General features: G+C 45.5%; 1 protein-coding gene across 1 annotated transcript; it reads right to left on the bottom strand.

Annotated features, from left to right (window-relative positions):
• Positions 1-802: 802 nt before the first annotated feature.
• On the bottom strand, positions 803-22,102 carry LOC119964335 (di-N-acetylchitobiase-like). Its single transcript, XM_038793656.1, has 7 exons — positions 21,816-22,102; positions 20,660-20,798; positions 18,345-18,553; positions 5,498-5,669; positions 5,317-5,414; positions 3,952-4,113; positions 803-1,111 (listed from the first exon to the last, which is right to left on the bottom strand). Exons 1-7 carry the CDS (start codon positions 21,963-21,965, stop codon positions 908-910), a joined length of 1,134 nt encoding a protein of 377 aa, XP_038649584.1. The 5' UTR covers positions 21,966-22,102; the 3' UTR covers positions 803-907.
• Between the last annotated feature and the right edge of the window lie 264 nt (positions 22,103-22,366).

The following is a 22,366-nucleotide window of genomic DNA, read 5'->3' as shown; positions in this document are numbered from 1 at the left end:
TCCCGTCTATCCCGCCTGAAACATCTAAATTCTGGAATGTTTAGCTGCCAATCTTGCCTTCCCTCAACCAGGTCTCTGTAACGGCAACAACATCATAGTTCCAAGTACTAATCTAAAATCTACGTTTCTCTGCCTTTCCCGTAATACTTCTTGCATTAAAAGATATGCACTTCAGTACTTTTTGCATTAAAACTTCAACAGATTTGTCAGACATGACGTCCCTTGATCATAGAATTTACAGTGCAGAAGGAGGCCATTCGGCCCATCGAGTCTGCACCAGCTCTTGGAAAGAGCACTCTACCCAAGATCAACACCTCCACCCTATCCCCATAACCCAGTAACCCCACCCAACACTAACGGCAATTTTGGACACTAAGGGCAATTTATCGCGGCCAATCCACCTAACGTGCACATCGTTGGACTGTGGGAGGAAACCGGAGCACCCGGAGGAAACCCACGCACACAGTGACCCAAGCAGGAATCGAACCTGGGACCCTGGAGCTGTGAAGCCATTGTGCTATCCACAATGCTACCGTGAAGCCTTGCTGACTCAGTCCTATTTTATCATGCACTTCCAAGTACTCCGCGATCTCATCTTTAATAATGGGCTCAATGGGTGCAAATGCCTAATTTGCAAGGTGCTGCTGGTGCTGGATATGTAGCTCGCAGGTGTCGCCAGTGATGCATCAGAGTAGTTCAGTGGGATTGGCGGCCATCCCGTTTTTCGGCTGTCGCTCGATTCTCAACTGGATCGGGAAACCCACTTTTGGGGGGCGGACAAAAGAGAAGCCACTCCTTGAAATCTGTTCATCATATCTGCATTAGTTTAATTATTACTGTGGATTTTACCTCATTTTCTGATACATTTTCCAGCACAACAAATCGCATTATATGTAGATTAAACATTTCAAACATTCCATTTTCTTCTGATTGGGCACAGAGCATTCCACATGTCTTCAGTTTGCATTGCTGCTATTGGATTAACGCTGTAGTTTAAGAAATTTCCAAACCACACACCTATACCACGGAGTTTCAACTTCTTCATGATTGTTGCCTTCAGTGAAAGGCTCTCTGGGTCATCGTACCAGACCTCGTGGTATTTATCAGTAAGCTGCCAAAAAAGTCAAAGGCGTTACATCGAGAGGTGACAATTTTGGATCAATGTAACATTTTGGACATCGCAAAAAGCATTATTTAAACAACAATTCATTCCTACTTGTATTAAAGTATACAATTGGATGGAATTTGTGTTCATAACGTCTTGAGTATTGACCCAGTGACGTAACTACTTCAATAACTAGTACAGAGATTTCCTTTTTAATGTTAAAGTTTTCCATGGCTTTCCTTTCAAAATCAGCACAGAACTAGATAGGGTAGAGACAGGGAGGATGTTCCCGATGGAAGGCCAGCTCAGAACCAGGGATTACCAGGGATTACAGTCTCAGGATATCGGAAAAACCATTTAGCAGTGAGATGAGTTCAAAAGTCTTCAGCAAGGGAAGATGGTGGGGTTGAACTGTTTATACTTCAATGCAAGGAGCGTTACAAACAAGGTAGATGAGTTAAGGGCACAGGTAGACACATGGCAACAGGATGTCATTGCTAGAACGGAAATCTGGCTAAAGGAGAAGCAAATGTGGCAGCTCAATGTCCCTGGATGCAATGTTTCCAGGCACGATGGAGTGGGATACAAAAAAGGGGAGCAGCACTAATTGTTAAAGAATCAATTCCAGTTGTGAGAATGAATCATATACAGGTCAACAAACAAAGCATTATGGGTTATAAATAGAAACAAAATAGAGGCATTCACAGTCTCACAACTGGGAATATACTACAGACTACCAAAGAATGAAAGGGAGATAGAAGAGCAAATATGGAGGCACATTTATGCCTGTAAGAGCAAAAGGGAACAATAGTAGGAGACTTTAACTATCCCAATATAAATTGGGATTCAAGTAATATAAGGGGAGCTGAGGGAGAAAATCTCATGCAGTGTGTCCAGGAAAATGTTTTCAACCAATTAGTGACAAACTCAACAAGAGGAGATGCAATTCTAAACCAAGTCTTGGGGAACGAAGAAGGGTTGAAGTGATAGTTGGCGAACAGATTGAGGATATTTTTCCATTTAAATGGCAATTTAGTATGGCCAATCCACCCAGCCAGCACATCTTTCGGGTTGTGGAGGGCGAAACCCACGCAAAACACGGGGAGAATGTGCAAACTCCACACAGACAGTGACCCAGAGCCAGGATCGAACCTGGAACCTCGGCGCCATGAGGCAACAGGGCTAACCCACTGCGCCACCATGCTGCCCCTCACTTGCACATCCCTAATGGGCAGGATCAATTAGATGATAATGTTCGTCTTAGAGGCTAATGGAACCTCACTGGCAGGCCTTGGGATCCAGCACATAAGCAAGGCCAAAGCCTCTCGATGCCACAAACCCAAGCATTGAGCCTTGAACCCTGAGTGTTGACCCCATTCCCTGAGTTTGAATGTGTGGGCAACTGACATTATTAAGGGTTAACTTTTGGTGGCCAATCAGTTTGATGAGCTTGAATGCTTGAGGGCACAGTCCCTTTCTACTTAAAGGATAGGCAAAGTTAATATTCGCCATTCTTACTCAGGCTGCATCATTCAGACTTCACGTGCGTGTGTCATGTCTCAACAGAGTTTTGGAGAACCCCTGGACCCCCCACCCCCCACCTGCACCCCTACCCAGGGTGGGCACCGTTTTGTCTTTTCTTTCTGGGTCTCATCCACCCAGCTCATTAGGCCTGCCTCCTTGACTTGCATCACTCCCCACACCATGTGGCCTGCAGCCGCCCCATGCCCCCAAGCCACAGTCAGCGGACTGGCTCAGTCCTCTAAGAACATCAAAACAGCACAGACAGCAGACCTTAGGGCCACCCACACTATCCACGACCCCATTGCGGTGTCCACCGACCCTCACCACTATCCAACAGCCCCCTAGACCTCTCCCCCCCCCCCCCCCCCCCCCACTCCCCCCGGAGCTGTCCAGCGGCTTCTGGCCTCTTGGGCTCCCTTTTTTAAAAAAGGTAACAATTCGTACCAATGTGGCGTCACATCTGGGGGATGGGATGATTCAGTGAAGGTTTAAGATGTGACGTGAACCACGCCAAATACATTACAATGCCCCCCCTTCCTGGGGGTGAATCTGATCATGTCATCGGGGAGAGCCGAGAAGGTCTTGATCCAAAATCTCGCCGACACAAATTCCATTTTTGGCCTCTCGCGTGATTTTGTGAACATGGCAAGATTTGCGTCCACAGACCGCTAGTTCCCGCCTCATGTCTTTAAAAACTGAATTGGTTTGGGTCCTTTTCTTATCAACTCCCATTTTCTTGTCGATTCTCCCATTGCAGACATTTTCCACTGTACAAACTTAAAACTTGAGCTTTGCTGAATCCGAGATGTCATGATATACAGACACACATATAATGATATACAGGCAGGCACAGACAAGCAGCTAATGGACACAGAGAACAGGACATGACCAATAAGCAGGCAGGACACTCAGAGGTGGGATCTGACTATAAAAGACACGAGGCATTGACACGCCGCCTCTTTCCACTGATGAACATCTCGAGAGTCAGTCAAGGGCGTTGTTACAATCTCACACCTCCACCATGTGACTAAGACCTAGCCTGGTTCAGTCACACAGAGTAGCCACACTTAAGTTAGCAGAGAGTCGAACTTACAGAGAACTGTGCTAACTGTGCTATTAGTTCAATAAACCTGATTGAACTAACTTCAAGGTCTGGAGTATCTTTTTGATCTAAGCTGCATCCAGTTGCAGCCAGTGTTGTACCAGTGTACCTCACACGACACGAGACACGGAATATGTGGGATGATGAATCATTGCAATGTTTCCATTTAAACAATGTGAGAATGCACAGGTCTGCATTGTGCTTTGACTGATGGTCCTACCTTGTAGACATAATATGGCGATTTGTAATTATCGTCCCAGTATCTGCCGGTAAATGATTTGGGTAACTCCTGCATGATGTCTTTGTATGGTTTTGTCGTCGATATGTGAAAGGCACAAACACCTTCTTTGTGTGAAATCTCATCTAATTGGCATCTACCAGGCTGTAAAAGAGAAGAAAGATGAGAAAATAGGGCTCGTGAATTCTGTGAAAATCAAAGTTGTATTAGCCGCCTGACTGATCTCCATATGCACTGGCCGTGACACAAAAGGGTCAATTGAAAATGTCACATCTGAGATTGTCCGATTTTTGTAAGGTAAAAGCATAACGAGTTATTGAATCAAGGCCGGGTTTAGATCATTCAGATCACAAAACATCTAACTGATTGGTAGAACAGACACAATGGACCGAGTGGCCTGCTCCAGGTTGTTCCTTGGGAAAAGATTTAAGAAACATGTGGTTTACAATCTGGAATCTGGAATAAGGGAACGTCTCAGTGAAATAATGTAAAAATCAATGGACTGGTGGCACAGCATTTAGCACTGCTGCCTCACAGCTCCAGGGACCCAGGTTCAACACAGGGGCTGGTTTAGCACAGTAGGCTAAGACAGCTGGCTTGTAATACAGAACAAGACCAGCAACGCAGGTTCAATTCCTGTCCCAACCAACCCCGCCCCCCCCCCCCCACCCCGCCCCCGGAACAGGCGCCGGAATGTGGCGACTAGGGGCTTTTCACAGTAACTTCATTGAAGCCCACTTGTGATAATAAGCGATTATTATCAATTCCGGCCTCGGGTGACTGTGTGGCGTTTACACTTTATCGCCGTGTCTGCGTAGGTTTCCTCCGGGTGCTCCAGTTTCCTCCCACAGTCTAAAGATGTGCAGGTTAGGTGGATTGGCCATGATAAAATTGCCCTCAGTGTCTATAAAAGGTTAGGTGGGGTTATTGGGTTACGGGGATAGGGTGGAGGCGTGGGCTTAAGTAGGATACTCTTTACGAGGGCCGGTGCTGACTGGATGGGCCAAATGACCTTCTTCCGCACTGTAAATTCTATGTGGTGTGAGCATCACTGACAAGGCCAGCATTTGTTGCCTATCCCTAATTCATTCCTTGAACTGTGTGACGTGCTGGGCCACTTCAGAGAGCAATTAAGCTTTTGCTTCCAAATGATATTGAATTTAGATTCTACCAGCTACCTGGGTGGGACTTGGCTCCCGGCCCCTAGAACATTAGCCTCTGGGTCACTGGCTCAGTGATATTAACATTGAGCTACCTTCACCCAATTAACATGCCCGGAGAATGGATGTCAGATGATCTAATTCACTCCCATTCTGTGTGCAATGCAAATTATTTATTTGTCCTTACCTCATAGAAATGCTTGCAACGGTAGTCATTACCATACCATGTAACTCCCATTAGCAGCTTTCTGGGATCAATGCCCAGATTAATATAAGCAGAAAGACCTAAATGGACAGAAATATGACCATTTTAGGCTAATACTTACAAAGGCCGGACACTCTTAACCAAAATGTTTAGTTGGACGTACCTGAATAAGTATAGTCATAGGGAGCATTTGGTTTTGCAAAACACTCATCGCCCATTTCACTCTGCATATGAACGGACATCACAAATAAGAAGTCACAGGATCTTGCAATTGGTACATAGTCATAACATGGGCCATCACCGCAATGAGGAGACCAGGGCACATTTATTGAAACCTGATGGCCAGAATATAATAAAATGTTAATTTAATCTCAAACCACATCTTGACTGTAACTGATATTCATAGTATCAGTGCATGGTTGATTAGAGCTGTGAAGTTAACAGGTTAGCAGTTCTACAGTGTTTGTGCTTCAATAGAATGGTACACAATCATTTTGGGGAATAAAGTGGGCTGGACGTAAAACTGTGCCAAATCCCGTCCACCCTGGTTCCTGGGAGTGAGCTTCCCCGACTCCAGAACATCGCACCACAGCTATTTAACCCTTAGAGGGGCATTAATTGCTCTAAAATAAAAACTCCATGTGAGCCAAACTCCACCTCTGAGATCAGCTGCTCCATCAAATGCCAGCAGATCTGCAGTGCCAGAAGTTCCATTCGGAACTGCATCCCGTTCAAAAGGACCAAGATCTGGAGTTACAAAAGTGGTGGAGTGGCTGACCAGGTCCAGGCAGGACAGGAGGACAACCTGGCCAGGTGAGTAGAATGGTAGTGGTAGTTTGCTCCTTTAAGGGGTCAAGCTCTTGATGGTTCATGTGACTAATTTGGTCAATTGAGCCGGAGAGCATGAATCCGGGGCCTGAGCACGGTTTTCCTGGACGTCTGAAGTCATGGGGAACGGTAGCCTTTACTTCACTCCCTGAATATAGTTATTTACATGAATAAACCATTTATTTGTTGCTCTACTTTGGTGATCAATGGTCTTGTCAGATACTACAGCGACCAATATGCCTCAATCAAATTGTATGATTTTGGATTATCAGGGTTGCAACACCAGGTCTGCTGAATATCTAGCTGAAGACAACTCAATGTAAACTATCTCATCTCAGCAATGATCCAAGGAGCGTTTTAACTGAGATATATAGATTGTATATTTGTTCACAGACTATGCAGCTACAGGACCATTTTCACTGTACATCCCTAATTGTGGTGAGCTGCCTTCTGGAACTGCTGCATGTGGTGTAGGTACACCCATGGTGCTGTTAGGGAGGGGGTTCCAGAATTTTGACCCAATGAAGGAACAACGTTATGTGTTCAAGTCAAGATGGTGAGACTCTTGGAGGTGAACCTGCAGGTGGGGATTTTCTAATGCATTTGCTGCCCTTGTCCTGAGTGGTAGAGGTCTTGGGTATTGAAATTATTGTCGATGGAGCATTGGTGAGTTCATACAGTGTATATTGTAGACGCTAGGTATTGCTGCCATTGTGGACTGATAGTGGCTGATGTACATGCTGAAGGTGGCAGATGGAGTGCTAATCAAACGGGCTGCCTTGTCCTGGATGACGTCAAACTGCCTGAGCGTTGTTGGAGTTGTCCTCATCCAGCCAAACCAGATGGTGGTTTCTAACAGACGTTATTTTACAGTCAGCTTGCAGGTCAAAGTCTCTGTTTGTAGCCTGTAATTGTCTGTAATTTTGTCTTCCTGCAGATTCATTCATTCAGGTTCTCCGCAGCTTTGGAAATACAGCAGTTTTACAGTTTTCCTTCCTTCACAGCAAGCTTGTGGCTGTGGCTTGTATCTTGTAGCTGGTGTAGCTATTTAGATGGCTGGACGAGTTCAGTTCCAGGTCAATGGTAGCGCAAAGAGTGATGATAGAGGGAATTCAACAATAGTAATGTAATTAAATATCAAGGGGAGATGTTTGGATTATTCTTGTTGGAGATACGCGTTGCCGGAAAGTTGTGTGTGTGAATATTACTGCTACTTGTCCAGCCCAAGCCTGAATATTGTCCAGGTCTTGCTGTATAAGCACACAGACAGCTTCAGCATCTGAGGTGTCTCAAATGGTGACTGTGCAAGCTTCAGCAAACCTTCCCAAATCTGACCTTCTAATTGAGGGATGGTTATTGACGAAGCAGCTGAAGATGGTTGGGCTTAGATCAGAACCCTGAGGAACTCCTGCAGTGATGTACTGGAGCTGAAATAACCGATTTCCAGTCACCGCAGCCATTGTGTTCGGCATCACTCCAGCCATTTGGGGGCGGCACGGTGGCACAGTGGTCAGCACTGCTGCCTCACAGCGCCAGGGACCAGGACTCGATTCAACCTCCGGTGACTCTGTGTGAAGTTTGCATTTTTTCCCCGTATCTGCATAGGTTGCCTCCTGGTGTGCAGGGAAGGTGGATTGGCGACGCTAAATTGCCCCTGAGTGTCCTAAAGAGTCGGTAGGGTTACTGGGTTACAGGAATAGCGTAGAGGCGTGTGCTTATGTGGGGTGCTCTTTCAAATGGCCGGTGCAGACTCAATGGGCTGAATGGCCTACTTCTGCACTGTAGGAATTCACATTGGAGTCTTTTCCACTGATTCCTTTTGACTCCATTTTTGACACCACACTTTTGATATATTTCATACCAATACAAGCTGGCATTACCAGCAACGCGCCAATCCATTCGAAAAGATATAATTATGCTTCTGCTTGTGGGCCACTGAGCCTCATTTATTCCACGACATGAGTCACAAGATCTCTTTGAAATCTATCCCATTTTACAGAGCGATAGGTCCGCTCAGTAGAGGGTGCTGTCAGTGTGGGGCTGGTTTAGCTCACCAGGCTAAATCGCTGGCTTTTAAAGCCGAACAAGCAGGCCAGCAGCACGGTTCGATTCCCGTACCAGCCTCCCTGGACAGGCGCCGGAATGTGGCGACTAGGGGCTTTTCACAGTAACTTCATTGAAGCCTACTCGTGACAATAAGCGATTTTCATTTCATTTCATTTCATTGTAAAGACGAGACTTTGTCTCCATTGAATAGGGGCTGGTTTAGCTCACTCAGCTAAATCGCTGGCTTTTAAGGCAGACCAAGCAGGCCAGCAGCACGGTTCGATTCCCGTACCAGTCTCCCCGGACAGGTGCCGGAATGTGGTGACTAGGGGCTTTTCACAGTAACTTTATTGAAGCCTACTCGTGACAATAAGCGATTTTCATTTCATTTTCATTGTATGATGGTCATTCCGACCAAGACGGTTTAGTTGGAAGTCTGTGCAACAGGTGATTCGGAGAAGATGAGATTAAATATATTTTTTCCTCTTGCTGGATCCCTCACGCATGCCACAGGCCCAGGCTTGGAGCTATGTCCTTTTGGACGTAGCCAGTTAGGACAATGGTGATGCTACTAAGCAACTCGTGGAGATGGGCATTGAAGTCCTCCACCCAGAGTGCATTCTGTAACTTTACCATCCTCAGTGCTTGCTCCAAGTGGTATTCAATATGGAGGAGCACAGGTTCATTAATGAGTGGTTGCGGGTGGGTTTGCGAGGCATGTATGTACTCTTAATAGGCAGAAGGTTTCCTTGCCCATGTTTGACTTCACCCATCAGAGTCCATGGACTCCAGTGTCAATGTTGAAAACGTTCAGGGAAACCGCAACCTGTCTGTATACTACCGTGCCACCACCTCTGGTGGGAATGTCTTGCTGCTGCAATAAGACAAACCCAGGGATGCTGATGGTGGTGTCTAGGATATTGTCCGTAAGGTATGACTGTGTGAGCATGACCATGGGTATTGTGTGACTCATCTGTGAGACAAATCTCTCAATTTGGCACAAGCCCCCATATCTCAGTAAGTAGGACATTGGAGGGTCAACAGAGCTGGACTTGCCAATGTCGTTTCCGGTGTCTAGGTTGAAGCCAGCCTGGTTCCATTCCTTTGTCTAGACTTTGGTGCAGCACGGCAGCACAGTGGGTAGCACTGTTGCTTCCCTGCACCTGGGTCCCAGGTTTAATTCCCGGCCTGCGCGGAGTCTACACGTTCTCCCCGTGTCTGCGCGGGTTCCCTCCGGGTGCTCCAGTTTCCTCCCACAAGTCCCGAAAGATGTGCTGTTAGTCATTTGGAAATTCTGAATTGTCCCTCAGTGTACCTGAACAGGTGCCGGAATGTGGCGACTCGGGGCTTTTCACAGTAACTTCATTGCACTGTTAATGTAAGCCTACTTGTGACAATAAAGATTATTAAATTAAACTGTAGCAGTTATGATAAAATTGAGTAGCTTGCAAACTATTTCAGAGGCAGTTCTGAGTTAACCACTGTGGGCAACACGGGGAGGTAGTACAGTGGTTAGCACAATTGTTTCACAGCTCAAGGGTCCCAGGTTCGATTCCCGGCTTGGGTGACTGTCTGTGCGGAGTCTGCACGTTCTCCCCGTGTGTGCGTGGGTTTCTTCCGGATGCTCCGGTTTCCTCTCACAGTTCAAAGATGGCAAGTTAGGTGAATTGGCCATGCTAATTGCCCTTAATTTCCAAAATATGGGGATAGGGTGGAGGTGTGGGCTTGGGTAGGGCGTTCTTTCAAAGAGCCGGTGCGGACTCAATGGGTCAAATGGCCTCCTCCTCCTTCTGCACTGTAAATTCTATGACAGCTGTAGGAACAACCAGATAAGGATGCCTGATTTCCTTCACTAAAAGGCATCAGTGAAACAGATGGACCAGTGAATCAAGGCGTTGTCACTGTTTCCAAGACCAGCTTTTGTTTAAATTGTGGATTGAGTAATGGAATAAAATTGCAATCATGGTCTTAGAACATAAGAACATAAGAACATAAGAACTAGGATCAGGAGTAGGCCATATGGCCCCTCGAGCCTGCTCTGCCATTCAATGAGATCATGGCTGATCTTTTGTGGTCTCAGCTCCACTTTCCGGCCCGAACACCATAACCCTTAATCCCTTTATACTTCAAAAAACTATCTATCTTTACCTTAAAAACATTTAATGAAGGAGCCTCAACTGCTTCACTGGGCAAGGAACTCCATAGACTCACAACCCTTTGGGTGAAGAAGTTCCTCCTAAACTCAGTCATAAATCTACTTCCCCTTATTTTGAGGCTATGTCCCCTAGTTCTGCTTTCACCCGCCAATGGAAACAACCTGCCCGCATCTATCCTATCTATTCCCTTCATAATTTTAAATGTTTCTATATGATCCCCCCTCATCCTTCTAATTTCCAACGAGTACAGTCCCAGTCTACTCAACCTCTCCTCGTAATCCAACCCCTTTTTAAAATTTTAATACCAAATGATTCTTTTATTAAATTAGAAGTCTAGACACTGGTTAAAAAGCACCAGGTATACATAAACACTTCCATATGTACACTTGCCAAAGTATTATGTACATAGAACAGTAGAAAAATATTAAAAATAATGATAGATCCAGACCACAGTTAGATAGATAGAGAAATACAGCACAGAACAGGCCCTTCGGCCCACGATGTTGTGCCGAACCTTTGTCCTAGGTTAATCATAGAATTTTGGACAATTTTTCATGGCCAATCCACCCAACCTGCACATCTTTGGACTGTGGGAGGAAACCGGAGTACCCGGAGGAAACCCACGCAGTCACGGGGAGGGTGTGCAGACTCCATACAGACAGTGACCCAAGTCGAAATCGAACTTGGGACCCTGGAGCTGTGAAGCAATTGTGCTATCCACAATGCTACTGTGCTGCCCTTAAGAAGTTAACCTACACTCCATTGTTCTACCCTAATCCATGTACCTATCCAATAGCCGCTTGAAGGTCCCTAACGTTTCCGACTCAACTACTTCCACAGGAAGTGCATTCCATGCCCCCACTACTCTCTGGGTAAAATAAAACATAGAACATAGAACACTACAGCGCAGTACGGGCCCTTCGGCCCTCGATGTTGCGCCGACCTGTGAAACCATCTGAAGCCTATCTGACCTACACTATTCCATTTTCATCCATATGTCTATCCAGTGACCACTTAAATGCCCTTAAAGTTGGCGAGTCTACTACTGTTGCAGGCAGGGCGTTCCACACCCCTACTACTCACTGAGTAAAGAAACTGCCTCTGATATCTGTCCTATATCTATCACCCCTCAATTTAAAGCTATGTCCCCTCGTGTTGGTCATCACCATCCGAGGAAAAAGACTCTCACTGTCCACCCTATCTAACCCTCTGACTATCTTATATGTCTCTATTAAGTCACCTCTCAGCCTTCTCCTCTCTAACGAAAACAACCTCAAGTCCCTGAGCCTTTCCTCGTAAGACCTTCCCTCCATACCAGGCAACATCCTAGTAAATCTCCTCTGAACCCTTTCCAAAGCTTCCACATCCTTCCTATAATGTGGTGACCAGAACTGCACGCAGTACTCCAGGTGCGGCCGCACCAGAGTTATGTACAGCTGCAGCATGACCTTGTGGCTCCGAAACTCAATCCCCCTGCTGATAAAGGCTAGCACACCATATGCCTTCTTAACAGCCCTATTAACCTGGGTGGCAACTTTCAGGGATTGATGTAACTGGATGCCGAGATCTCTCTGTTCATCCACACTACCAAGAATCTTGCCATTAGCCCAGTACTCTGCATTCCTGTTACTCCTTCCAAAGTGAGCCACCTCACACTTTTCCGCATTAAACTCCATCTGCCACCTCTCAGCCCAGCTCTGCAGCTTATCTATGTCCCTCTGTATCCTATAACATCCTTCAGCACTATCCACAACTCCACCGACCTTCGTGTCATCTGCAAATTTACTAACCCATCCTTCTACTCCCTCTTCCAGGTCATTTATAAAAATGACGAACAGCAGTGGCCCCAAAACAGATCCTTGCTGTACATCACTAGTAACTGAACTCCAGGATGAACATTTGCCATCAACCACCACCCTCTGTCTTCTTTCAGCTAGCCAATTACTGATCCAAACCGCTAAATCACCTTCAATCCCATACTTCCTTATTTTCTGCAATAGTCAACCATGGGGAACCTTATCAAAAGCCTTACTGAAATCCATATACACCACATCAACCGCTTTACCCTCATCCACCTGTTTGGTCACCTTCTCAAAAAACTCAATAAGGTTTGTGAGGCATGACCTACACTTCACAAAACCATGTTGACTATCGCTAATCAACTTGTTCTTTTCAAGATGATTATAAACCCTATCTCTTATAACCTTTTCCAACATTTTACCCACAACCGAAGTAAGGCTTACAGGTCTATAATTACCAGGGTTGTCTCTACTCCCCTTCTTGAACAAGGGGACAACATTTGCTATCCTCCAGTCTTCCGGCACTATTCCTGTCGACAAAGATGGCATAAAGATCAAGGACAAAGGTTCTGCAATCTCCTCCCTGGCTTCCCAGAGAATCCTAGGATAAATCCCATCTGGACCAGGCGACTTATCTATTTTGACATTTTCCAAAATTGCTAACACCTCCTCCTTTTGAACCTCAATTCCATCTAGCCTGGTCGACTGAACCTGAGTGTTCTCCTCGACAACATTGTCTTTCTCCAGTGTAAACACTGATGAAAAATATCCATTTAACGCTTCCCCTATCTCCTCTGATTCCACACACAACTTTCCACTACTATCCTTGATTGGCCCTAATCATACTCTAGTCATTCTTTTGTTCCTGATATACCTATAGAAAGCCTTAGGGTTTTCCTTGATCTGATCCGCCAACACCTTTTCGTGTCCTCTCCTCGCTCTTCTTAACTCTCCCTTTAGGTCCTTCCTGGCTAACTTGTAACTCTCAAGTGCCCTAACTGAGCCTTAATGTCTCATCCTAACATAAGCCTTCTTCTTCCTCTTGACAAGTGCTTCAACTTCCTTAGTAAACCACGGTTCCCTTGCTCGACAACTTCCTCCCTGCCTGACAGGTACATACTTATCAAAGACACGCAGTAGCTGTTCCTTGAAAAAGCTCCACATTTCGATTGTACCCATCCCCTGCAGTTTCCTTCCCCATCCTATACATCCTAAATCTTGCTGAATAGCATCATAATTGCCTTTCCCACAGCTATAATTCTTGCCTTGCGGTATATACCCATCCCTGCCCATTGCTCAAGTAAACATAACCGAGTTGTGATCACTATCACCAAAGTGCTCACCTACATCTAAATCTAACACCTGGCCGGGTTCATTACCCAGTACCAAAAGAAACTACCTCTGACATCCTCTCTCTATCTTCCACCATTTACTTAAATTTATGTCCCCTTGTAATGGTGTGTTCCACCCGGGGAAAAAGTCTCTGACTGTCTACTCTATCTATTCCCCTAATCATCTTATAAACCTCTATCAAGTCGCCCCTCACCGTTCTCCGTTCTAATGAGAAAAGGCCTAGCACCCTCAACCTTTCCTCGTATGACCTACTCTCTATTCCAGGCAACATCCTGGTAAATCTCCTTTGCACCTTTTACAAAGCTTCTACATCCTTCTTCAAATGAGGCGACCAGAACTGCAAACAGTACTCCAAATGTGGCCTGACCAAGGTTTTGTACAGCTGCATCATCACCTCACGGCTCTTAAATTCAATCCATCTGCTAATGAACGCTAGCACACCATAGGTCTTCTTCACAGCTCTATCCACTTGAGTGGCAACTTTCAAAGATCTATGAACATAGACCCCAAGATCTCTCTGCTCCTCCACATTGCCAAGAACCCTACCGTTAACCCTGTATTCCGCATTCATATTTGTCCTTCCAAAATGGACAACCTCACACTTGTCAGGGTTAAACTCCATCTGCCACTTCTCAGCCCAGCTCTGCATTCTATCTATGTCTCTTTGAAGCCGACAACAGCCCTCCTCACTATCCACAACTCCACCAATCTTCGTATCATCTGCAAATTTACTGACCCACCCTTCAACTCCCTCATCCAAGTCGTTAATGAAAATCACAAATAGCAGTGGACCCAGAACTGATCCCTGCGGTACGCCACTGATAACTGTGCTCCAGGCTGAATATTTGCCATCCACCACCACTCTCTGTCTTCTATCGGTTAGCCAGTTTGTTATCCAACTGGCCACATTTCCCACTATCCCATGCCTTCTTACTTTCTGCATAAGCCTACAATGGGGAACCTTATCAAATGCCTTACAAAAATCCATGTACACTACATCCACTGCTTTACCTTCATCTACATGCTTGGTCACCTCCTCAAAGAAGTCAATAAGACTTGTAAGTCAAGACCTACCCCTCACAAATCCGTGCTGACTATCCCTAATCAAGCAGTGCCTTTCCAGATGCTCAGAAATCCTATCCCTCAGTACCCTTTCCATTACTTTGCCTACCAACGAAGTAAGACTAACTGGCCTGTAATTCCCAGGGTTATCCCGATTCCCTTTTTTGAACAGGGGCACGACATTCGCCACTCTCCAATCCTCTGGTACCACCCATGTTGACAGCGAGGACGAAAAGATCATTGCCAACGGCTCTGCAATTTCATTTCTTGCTTCCCATAGAATCCTTGGATATAACCCGTCAGGCCCGGGAGACTTGTCTAACCTCAAGTTTTTCAAAACGCGCAGCACATCTTCCTTCCTAACAAGTATCTCCTCGAGCTTCTCAGTCTGTTTCACACTGTCCTCTCCAACAATATGGCCCCTCTCGTTTGTAAATACTGAAGAAAAATACTTGTTCAAGACCTCTCCTATCTCTTCAGACTAAGTACACAATCTCCCGCTACTGTCCTTGATCGGACCTACCCTCGCTCTAGTCATTCTCATATTTCTCACATATGTGTAAAAGGCCTTGGGGTTTTCCATGATCCTACCTGCCAAAGATTTTTCATGCCCTCTCTTAGCTCTCCTCATCCCTTTCTTCAGTTCCCTCCTGGCTATCTTGTTTCCCTCCAGCGCCCTGTCTGAACCTCGTTTCTTCAGCCTTACATAAGTCTCCTTCTTCCTCTTAACAAGACATTCAACCTCTCTTGTCAACCATAGTTCCCTCACTCGACCATCTCTTCCCTGCCTGACAGGGACATACATATCAAAGACACGCAGTACCTGTTCCTTGAACAGTTCCACATTTCACTTGTGTCCTTCCCTGACAGCCTATGTTCCCAACTTCTGCACTTCAATTCTTGTCTGACAGCATTGTATTTACCCTTCCCCCAATTATAAACTTGCCCTGTTGCACGGACCTATCCCTCTCGATAACGAAAGTGCAAGTCACAGAATTGTGGTCACTACCTCCAAAATGCTCCCCCACTAACAAATCTATCACCTGCCCTGGTTCATTAACAAGTACTAAATTCAATATGGCCTCCCCTCTGGTCGGACAATCTACATACTGTGTTAGACAAGCTCCCTGGACACACTGCACAAAACCTACCCCATCCAAACTATTTGATCTAAAGAGTTTCCACTCAATGTTTGGGAAGTTGAAGTCACTCATGACTACTACCCTGTGACTTCTGCACCTTTCCAAAATCTGTTTCCCAATCTGTTCCTCCACATCGCTACTGCTATTGGGGGGCCTATAGAAAACTCCCAACAAGGTGACTGTCCGTTCCTATTTCTGACTTCAACCCATATTACCTCAGTAGGCAGATCCCCCTCGAACTGCCTTTCTGCAGCTGTTATACTATCTCTAATTAACAATGCCACCCCCCCACCTCTTTTACCATCCTCCCTAATCTTGTTGAAACATCTATAACCAGGGACCTCGAACAACCATTTCTGCCCCTCTACTATTTAAGTTTCCGTGATGGCCACCACATCATAGTCCCAAGTACCGATCCATGCCTTAAGTTCACCCACCTTATTCCTGATGCTTCTTGCGTTAAAGTATACACACTTCAACCCATCTCCTTGCCTGCAAGTACTCTCCTTTGTCAGTGTTACCTTCCCCACTGCATCACTACGTCCTGAATATTGGCTTCCTTAGTTGCTGGACTACAGATCCGGTTCCCATTCCTCTGCCAAATTAGTTTAAACCCTCCCGAAGTGTACTAGAAAACCTCCCCCCCCAGGATATTGGTGCCCCTCTGGTTCAGATGCAACCCGTCCTGCTTGTACCGGTCCCACCTTCCCCAGAATGTGCTCCAATTATCCAAATACCTGAAGCCCTCCCTCCTACAGCATTCCTGCAGCCACGTGTTCAACTGCACTCTCTCCCTATTCCTAACCTCGCTATCACGTGGCACCGGCAACAAACCAGAGATGACAACTCTGTCTGTCCTGGCCTTTAACTTCCAGCCTAACTCCCTAAACTTGTTAATTACATCCACACCCTTTTTCCTACCTACGTCGTTGGTACCAATGTGCACCACGACTTCTGGCTGCTCACCCTCCCCCTTCAGGATCCTGAAGACACGATCCGAGACATCCCTGGCCCTGGCACCCGGGAGGCAACATACCTTTCGGGGGTCTCGCTCGCGACCACAGAATCTCCTATCCATTCCCCTAACCATTGAATCTCCTATTACTATTGCTTTTCTATGCTCCCCTCTTCCCTTCTGAGCCCCAGAGCCAGACTCAATGCCAGAGACCTGGCCGCTGGGGCCTTCCCCCGGTAGGTCATCCCCCCAACAGCATCCAAAATGGTATTCTTGATTTGAAGGGGAACGGCCATGAGGGATCCCTGCACTGTCTGCCTGTTAGTTTTCTTTCCCCTGACTGTAACCCAGCTACTCTTGTCCAGTACCTTTGGTGTGGCTACCTCCCTGTAACTCTTCTCGATAACCCCCTCTGCCTCCTGGATGATCCGAAGTTCATCCAGCTCCAGCTCCAGTACCTTAACACGGTCTCTGAGGACCTGGAGATGGGTGCACTTCCCGCAGGTATAGTCAACGGGGACACCAGTGGTTTCCCTCACCACCCACATCCTACAGGAGGAGCATGCAACTGCCCTAGCCTCCATCCCCTCTTACTTTACAGAATTAGCTGCCCCATGGACCAACTGGACCTCAGCCCTCCGACTCTGCTTCCATTCAGCTGTACTCTAAATGCCTGGCTCCCTTCACACTCTTCGATAAATATAGGAAATGAAATGTAAGGAGCACCTTACTCCCTCCTCACCTAACTCCCTCAGTCACCAAACTCTCACTGTAGCACTCAAATGCCACAAGCTCAACACTCCAGTGCAAACAAAGTCTGCACTGTAACTTGCTCCTATTTATACTGTGACTCTCGCCTCTGAAAACTGGCCGAATGCAATTAACTAATTAACAAGCTCCAGCTGCAAGTAAGTACAAGTAGAACCTTGTTTAAAGCTGATTCAAATTCACCTTCTCATAGACCAAACAGCAACTTTTAAGTTAATAAACTAAATAAAAGAAATACTAGACTTTAAATAAAAATGAACCCTTATACTCCCTCAGTCACCAAACTCTCACTGTAGCACTCAAATGCCACAAGCTCAGCACTCCAGTGCAAACCTGTTCTGTTGCAACACTTTAAGATATTATCTTCTAACAGTGCAGTGCAAACAAAATAAAGTTAGATTATTACTAAATATCACTAAAAAAGGTGTGATATTTAATAGCTAAAAGTTTAATTAGTATGTCATCAGAAAACAGTAATTAACAACTACATCAGAAAGCAATTGACCAGGATCAAGAATATTTTCGATAAATACTCATGATCTGAGGTAGGTTACAAAAAAGAATAGAAAATGTTTGTACAGTAAAACTTTGATTAGGTCCAGTTACAGACTCGAAGCACAGTCGTGTAACAACAAAGACAGGATTAAAACATCACAAGAGCTTCATACATGTGCCACTTTGGCGGGATTCAAAATGTTCCAGAACATTAACCTGGTCCTCTGGATTACTCGTCTGATGATATGACCACAATGCCAACACCTCCCCCAGATGATGCATTAACAGTAGTTAGAAATCTGCATTTCAATTTATTGATCCAGAAATATATCCAGACACTTTAAAAATTAATTACAGTGAGCACCACATTGCTTGTATGCATTTTAAATATAAAATGTTTTTTTACCTGCGATCCAGGTATTGCACGGTGGAACACTCGTGCGGTTTCATTAATCAGCTGAGTCAATGCCCCATATTCCAGAGTTCCAGGTTTAATCTTTTGCCACTGTTCCAAATAGATGCCGTCGAAAAACGATGCTCTGGCAATATCCAGTTGCTGTCTGAGCCATGCGTTTGTCGCATCATGATTTCTCAATTCATTAGATGGTATTTTTCCTGGTAAACGGTGAAGAAACAACAGCTCACCTCTTGTGCATCAGTTACACATGGTGTCTCAGTGTGTTTGAGGGAACAGAACTGCCAACATCCAGTAGAACAGGGAGATGTAGGTTGATCTTGTATTTACATTGATCACTCCACATCCTCAGCATATCATTAAGCCCTTTGTGGCATATTAATTATTTCTGAAGTGTAAACACTCTTGTTTCTGAGGCAGATATGATCACTAATCCCGACCCACCAAGGTCCCGATGAAGGGAGGCAGAAAGCAGGAATCTATGGACAGTTAACTTAACGACTGACATAGGAAAAATGATAGAAGCCACTATACAAGATGTATTGAAGAGTTCTTGGTAAAATTCAGGGTGATCAGACAGATTCAATAATGTTTTGTGAAAGCGAAGTCATGTCTAACCAATTTATTGGAATTATTTGAAGAAGTTGCACATCCTGTGGATAAAGGGCATCCAGTGGCTATGTACTTTGATTTCCAGAAGGCATTTGATAAGGTGCCTGTCAAAGTTTGCTGGCAGATATAAAAGCTTATCGTGTGGGGGGATAAGATGTTGGCATGGATTGAAGACCGCCCAGCTGAAAGGAAACAGAGGGTAGGCATAAATGTATCTTTTTCTGGTTGGCAAAGTTGTTATGAGTGATGTGCCACAGGGATCAGTGCTGTAGCCTCAGTCGTTCGTATTTAGGTAAATGACTTGGATGGAGACCTTGAAGATTTCGGAGCTAAATTTGCTGATGGCACAAAGATAGGTGTGATAGTTAGATGTGAAGACGACACAAAGAGGCTACAAAGTGATCGAGTTAGATTAAGTGAGTGGGCAAAGACTTGGCAAATGAAGGATAATGAAAGAAAGTGGGAAATTGTCCATTTGGCAGCAGAAAAATAGCATAATATCTACATGGTGAGCGATTACAAAGCTCTGAGTTGCTGAGATATCTCGGGGTCCTAGTATTTAATCGCAAAAGACTAATAGCATGCAAGTACAGCAACTAATTAGGAATTTTCCCATTTGTCACAAGGGAAAGTGAATATAAAAGTGGGGAGGTTGTGCTTTTCTTATTCAGTTATTGGAGAGACCCTACCTAGAGTATTGTGTACAGTATTAATCTCCTTGTTTAAGGATGGATGTTAATGCATCGGATCAGTTCAGAGAAGGTTTACTTTTTGTTGAAGGATCATTAAGATCTGAAAAATTGTGGTGAATTGGCCCCCTCCCCAGCTGCATGTTCTTTGATGGCGGGGCCCCGGCGGCAGTGAGATTCTTCCTGCTAGTCACAGGAATTTCCCATTGTGGCCACCCCAGCAGCCAGGAAACCCTACCTGCGGAACGGAGAATCTCGCCAACTGAGAATTTGCCCCATTAACTTTGTTACTATCCACAAGTACTCGCAGACCGGCTGAGCTAATCCAGAGTTTCCTGTTTCTATTTCAGATTACCAGCAGCTGGAATATTTTGCTTTTATTTATTGAACTAATACCTGGTTTGGGTAGGTTGTCCTATGAGGAAGCTTTTGTGGGGTAGGCTGCAGTGTAACTTGATAGTTTCATCAGATTTCTAAAAAAAAATGTAATGTCATCTGAAAATTAAACAATATAAATTAGAAGCTGCAAAACAGAGATGCCGCCAATAGTCCTTATTACTCTGCACTGAGTTCACAGAGACAGACAGCATTGTGGCTAGCAGAAATGCTTCACAGCTCCCCCCCCCCCCCCCACGGGGCACCCACCCCCCGCCGCTGGAGAATTCGGCAGCCGGCGAGGGCGGGATTCACACTGCCCCCCCGGCGATTCTCTGACCCGGCGGGGTGTCGGAGAATCCCTCCCGGAATGTTGAATATTGAATAATAGCAGGTTAAGGGCCAGAGGGGAATTTTAACATTCCGACATCAAGAATACCAGTAACCTAGAATGACATAAATGATACAGCACAAAAATAGGCCATTTGGCCCAGCCTGTCCATGCCAGGGGTGAGTCTCCACTTAAGCCTGAACCTGTAAACTTCATGTTCCTTTCTCTGGCTCTTCAATAATACAGTTTGCATCAGGAAACAGAAACGCACCTATTTGAGCTTTACTAAAATGTGTTACCTTGCATGATAACTCGAGCATTATGTGCGTGAGCAACACACAAGAGATGTCGGTTAAATGTGTCACTGATTACAACTGCTGTGATCTTAGACCAATCATAATGTTGATATTCCGTTCCTCCGAAATCAAAGACAAGGACCTGGGAAAAACATAAAGCAGTCAGCTACAGTGAGGAGGGACATAATTAAACACATCATGATATCTGTATTTCCTATGACTACAATTGTCCCCAGGGTAGGGCATCAGGAAGGGTTAATGAACACATCCAGTCTGCAGGTTATGTTGCTGACACACTGCTCACTGAACAACATTACTGTGAGGGAAATACTGACCTCATCAAATACACAACAGTTACAGAGTGATTTGATATCAATGCTTGTTGAAATATTCGCTAAGTTGTATTCAGTTTAACCATGAGCAGGATCCCAGTTTTACAATGACTGAGGTCAGATCACAATTTTATTCCATGTGATTCCAGGATTTTTAACTGGTGTTGTGGGGAATGAACATTCTGTGAAAGCTGTAAACTTTAACCTGGTGTCAGTCTGTCAGAGTGAGATCACCCATCATTTACGATTCTACACATCAGAGAAACATTTTAAAATAAACATTTTACCGGTGCTGAACTTGTTCAAATATCTGTGCATTGTTCAATATTACAGATGCCCTATTTTACACAGGCTGTAACTACACCAAGATTAACACTTTAACATATATTATATATCACACGATTCTCTTTGTATTTGAACAACAGTCTGAGCTGCTTCTTGTGTCTGTGCACTAGCTTCACCTGTCCCCCCACCCTGACCCACACCCTCAGCCTGGTCCTGATCCTGGAGTTGTGCTCAGGACCCCTCTCCAGCCTGGATCTCCCCGGGAGCCCAGGCTGGAGGGTGACCGGTTAACGCTCTCCCCCAACCGAACCCAGGCCAGTCCCGGGGGGGGGGGGGGGGGAAGAGAAAGAACATCCTAAAGAGGGCAATCTGTCAGCACTTCCACAACAGTGTGGGTGGGAGGAGCTGACCCACATGGGGAAAGACACCAGTTCACAGCCCAATGCTCCATTCCAAGTGTTGCTGCTCAATACACTTCAAAATAACAACTTCAAATCAATGAACTCTCATCCCGAGGGAACTTAATGGTCTGACACACCCACCTCCACTTGGAACTGAAGTTTTTCGGGTAACGGCTGGCACAGACTCCGTTTTGAACACTGGCAAAAATTAATGGGGGAAACCCCGGAGGCCCCGCCGATCCACATCACCATCACCGCCACAAACTGCGCCAATGCTAAACTCCAGCGCATCCTCTCCGCCGGAGATGAAGATCTATCAGTCACAGCGAGATCCTTTCTTTATACTGAGCCTCATGTGAATGATGATGCCACCTCCTGGGTCTCTCTATCTCTATCTTGCTTTGTGTGATAACAGGGACATGTTGACGCAAGCTTCATGCTGTTAAATGTAACTTTGTAGGGAAGTTCTCTTCTCCCCGTCACTCCTCTTGGGTAACATTATCCGTTAACCTCTGCAGTATTTCCTCTCTTTCCCAACTTTCATTATCGAACGTCTCTCTCGTTGTTCCTAATCTTTGTTAATATTCATCCTCGCTTCTCTCTTCACTGCCCCTTCCTCCCACTTCTTTCCAATATTCGTCCCAGAACTTCAGCTTTCCTGCTCTCTGTCCCACTCCTTCCATCCCTGGACC

The sequence above is a fragment of the Scyliorhinus canicula genome, chromosome 4 (genome assembly GCF_902713615.1).
Source record: "Scyliorhinus canicula chromosome 4, sScyCan1.1, whole genome shotgun sequence".
NCBI lineage: Eukaryota > Metazoa > Chordata > Chondrichthyes > Carcharhiniformes > Scyliorhinidae > Scyliorhinus > Scyliorhinus canicula.
The sequence above is the reverse complement of the archived record's forward strand: the minus strand, read 5'-3'. Positions and strand labels throughout refer to the sequence as shown.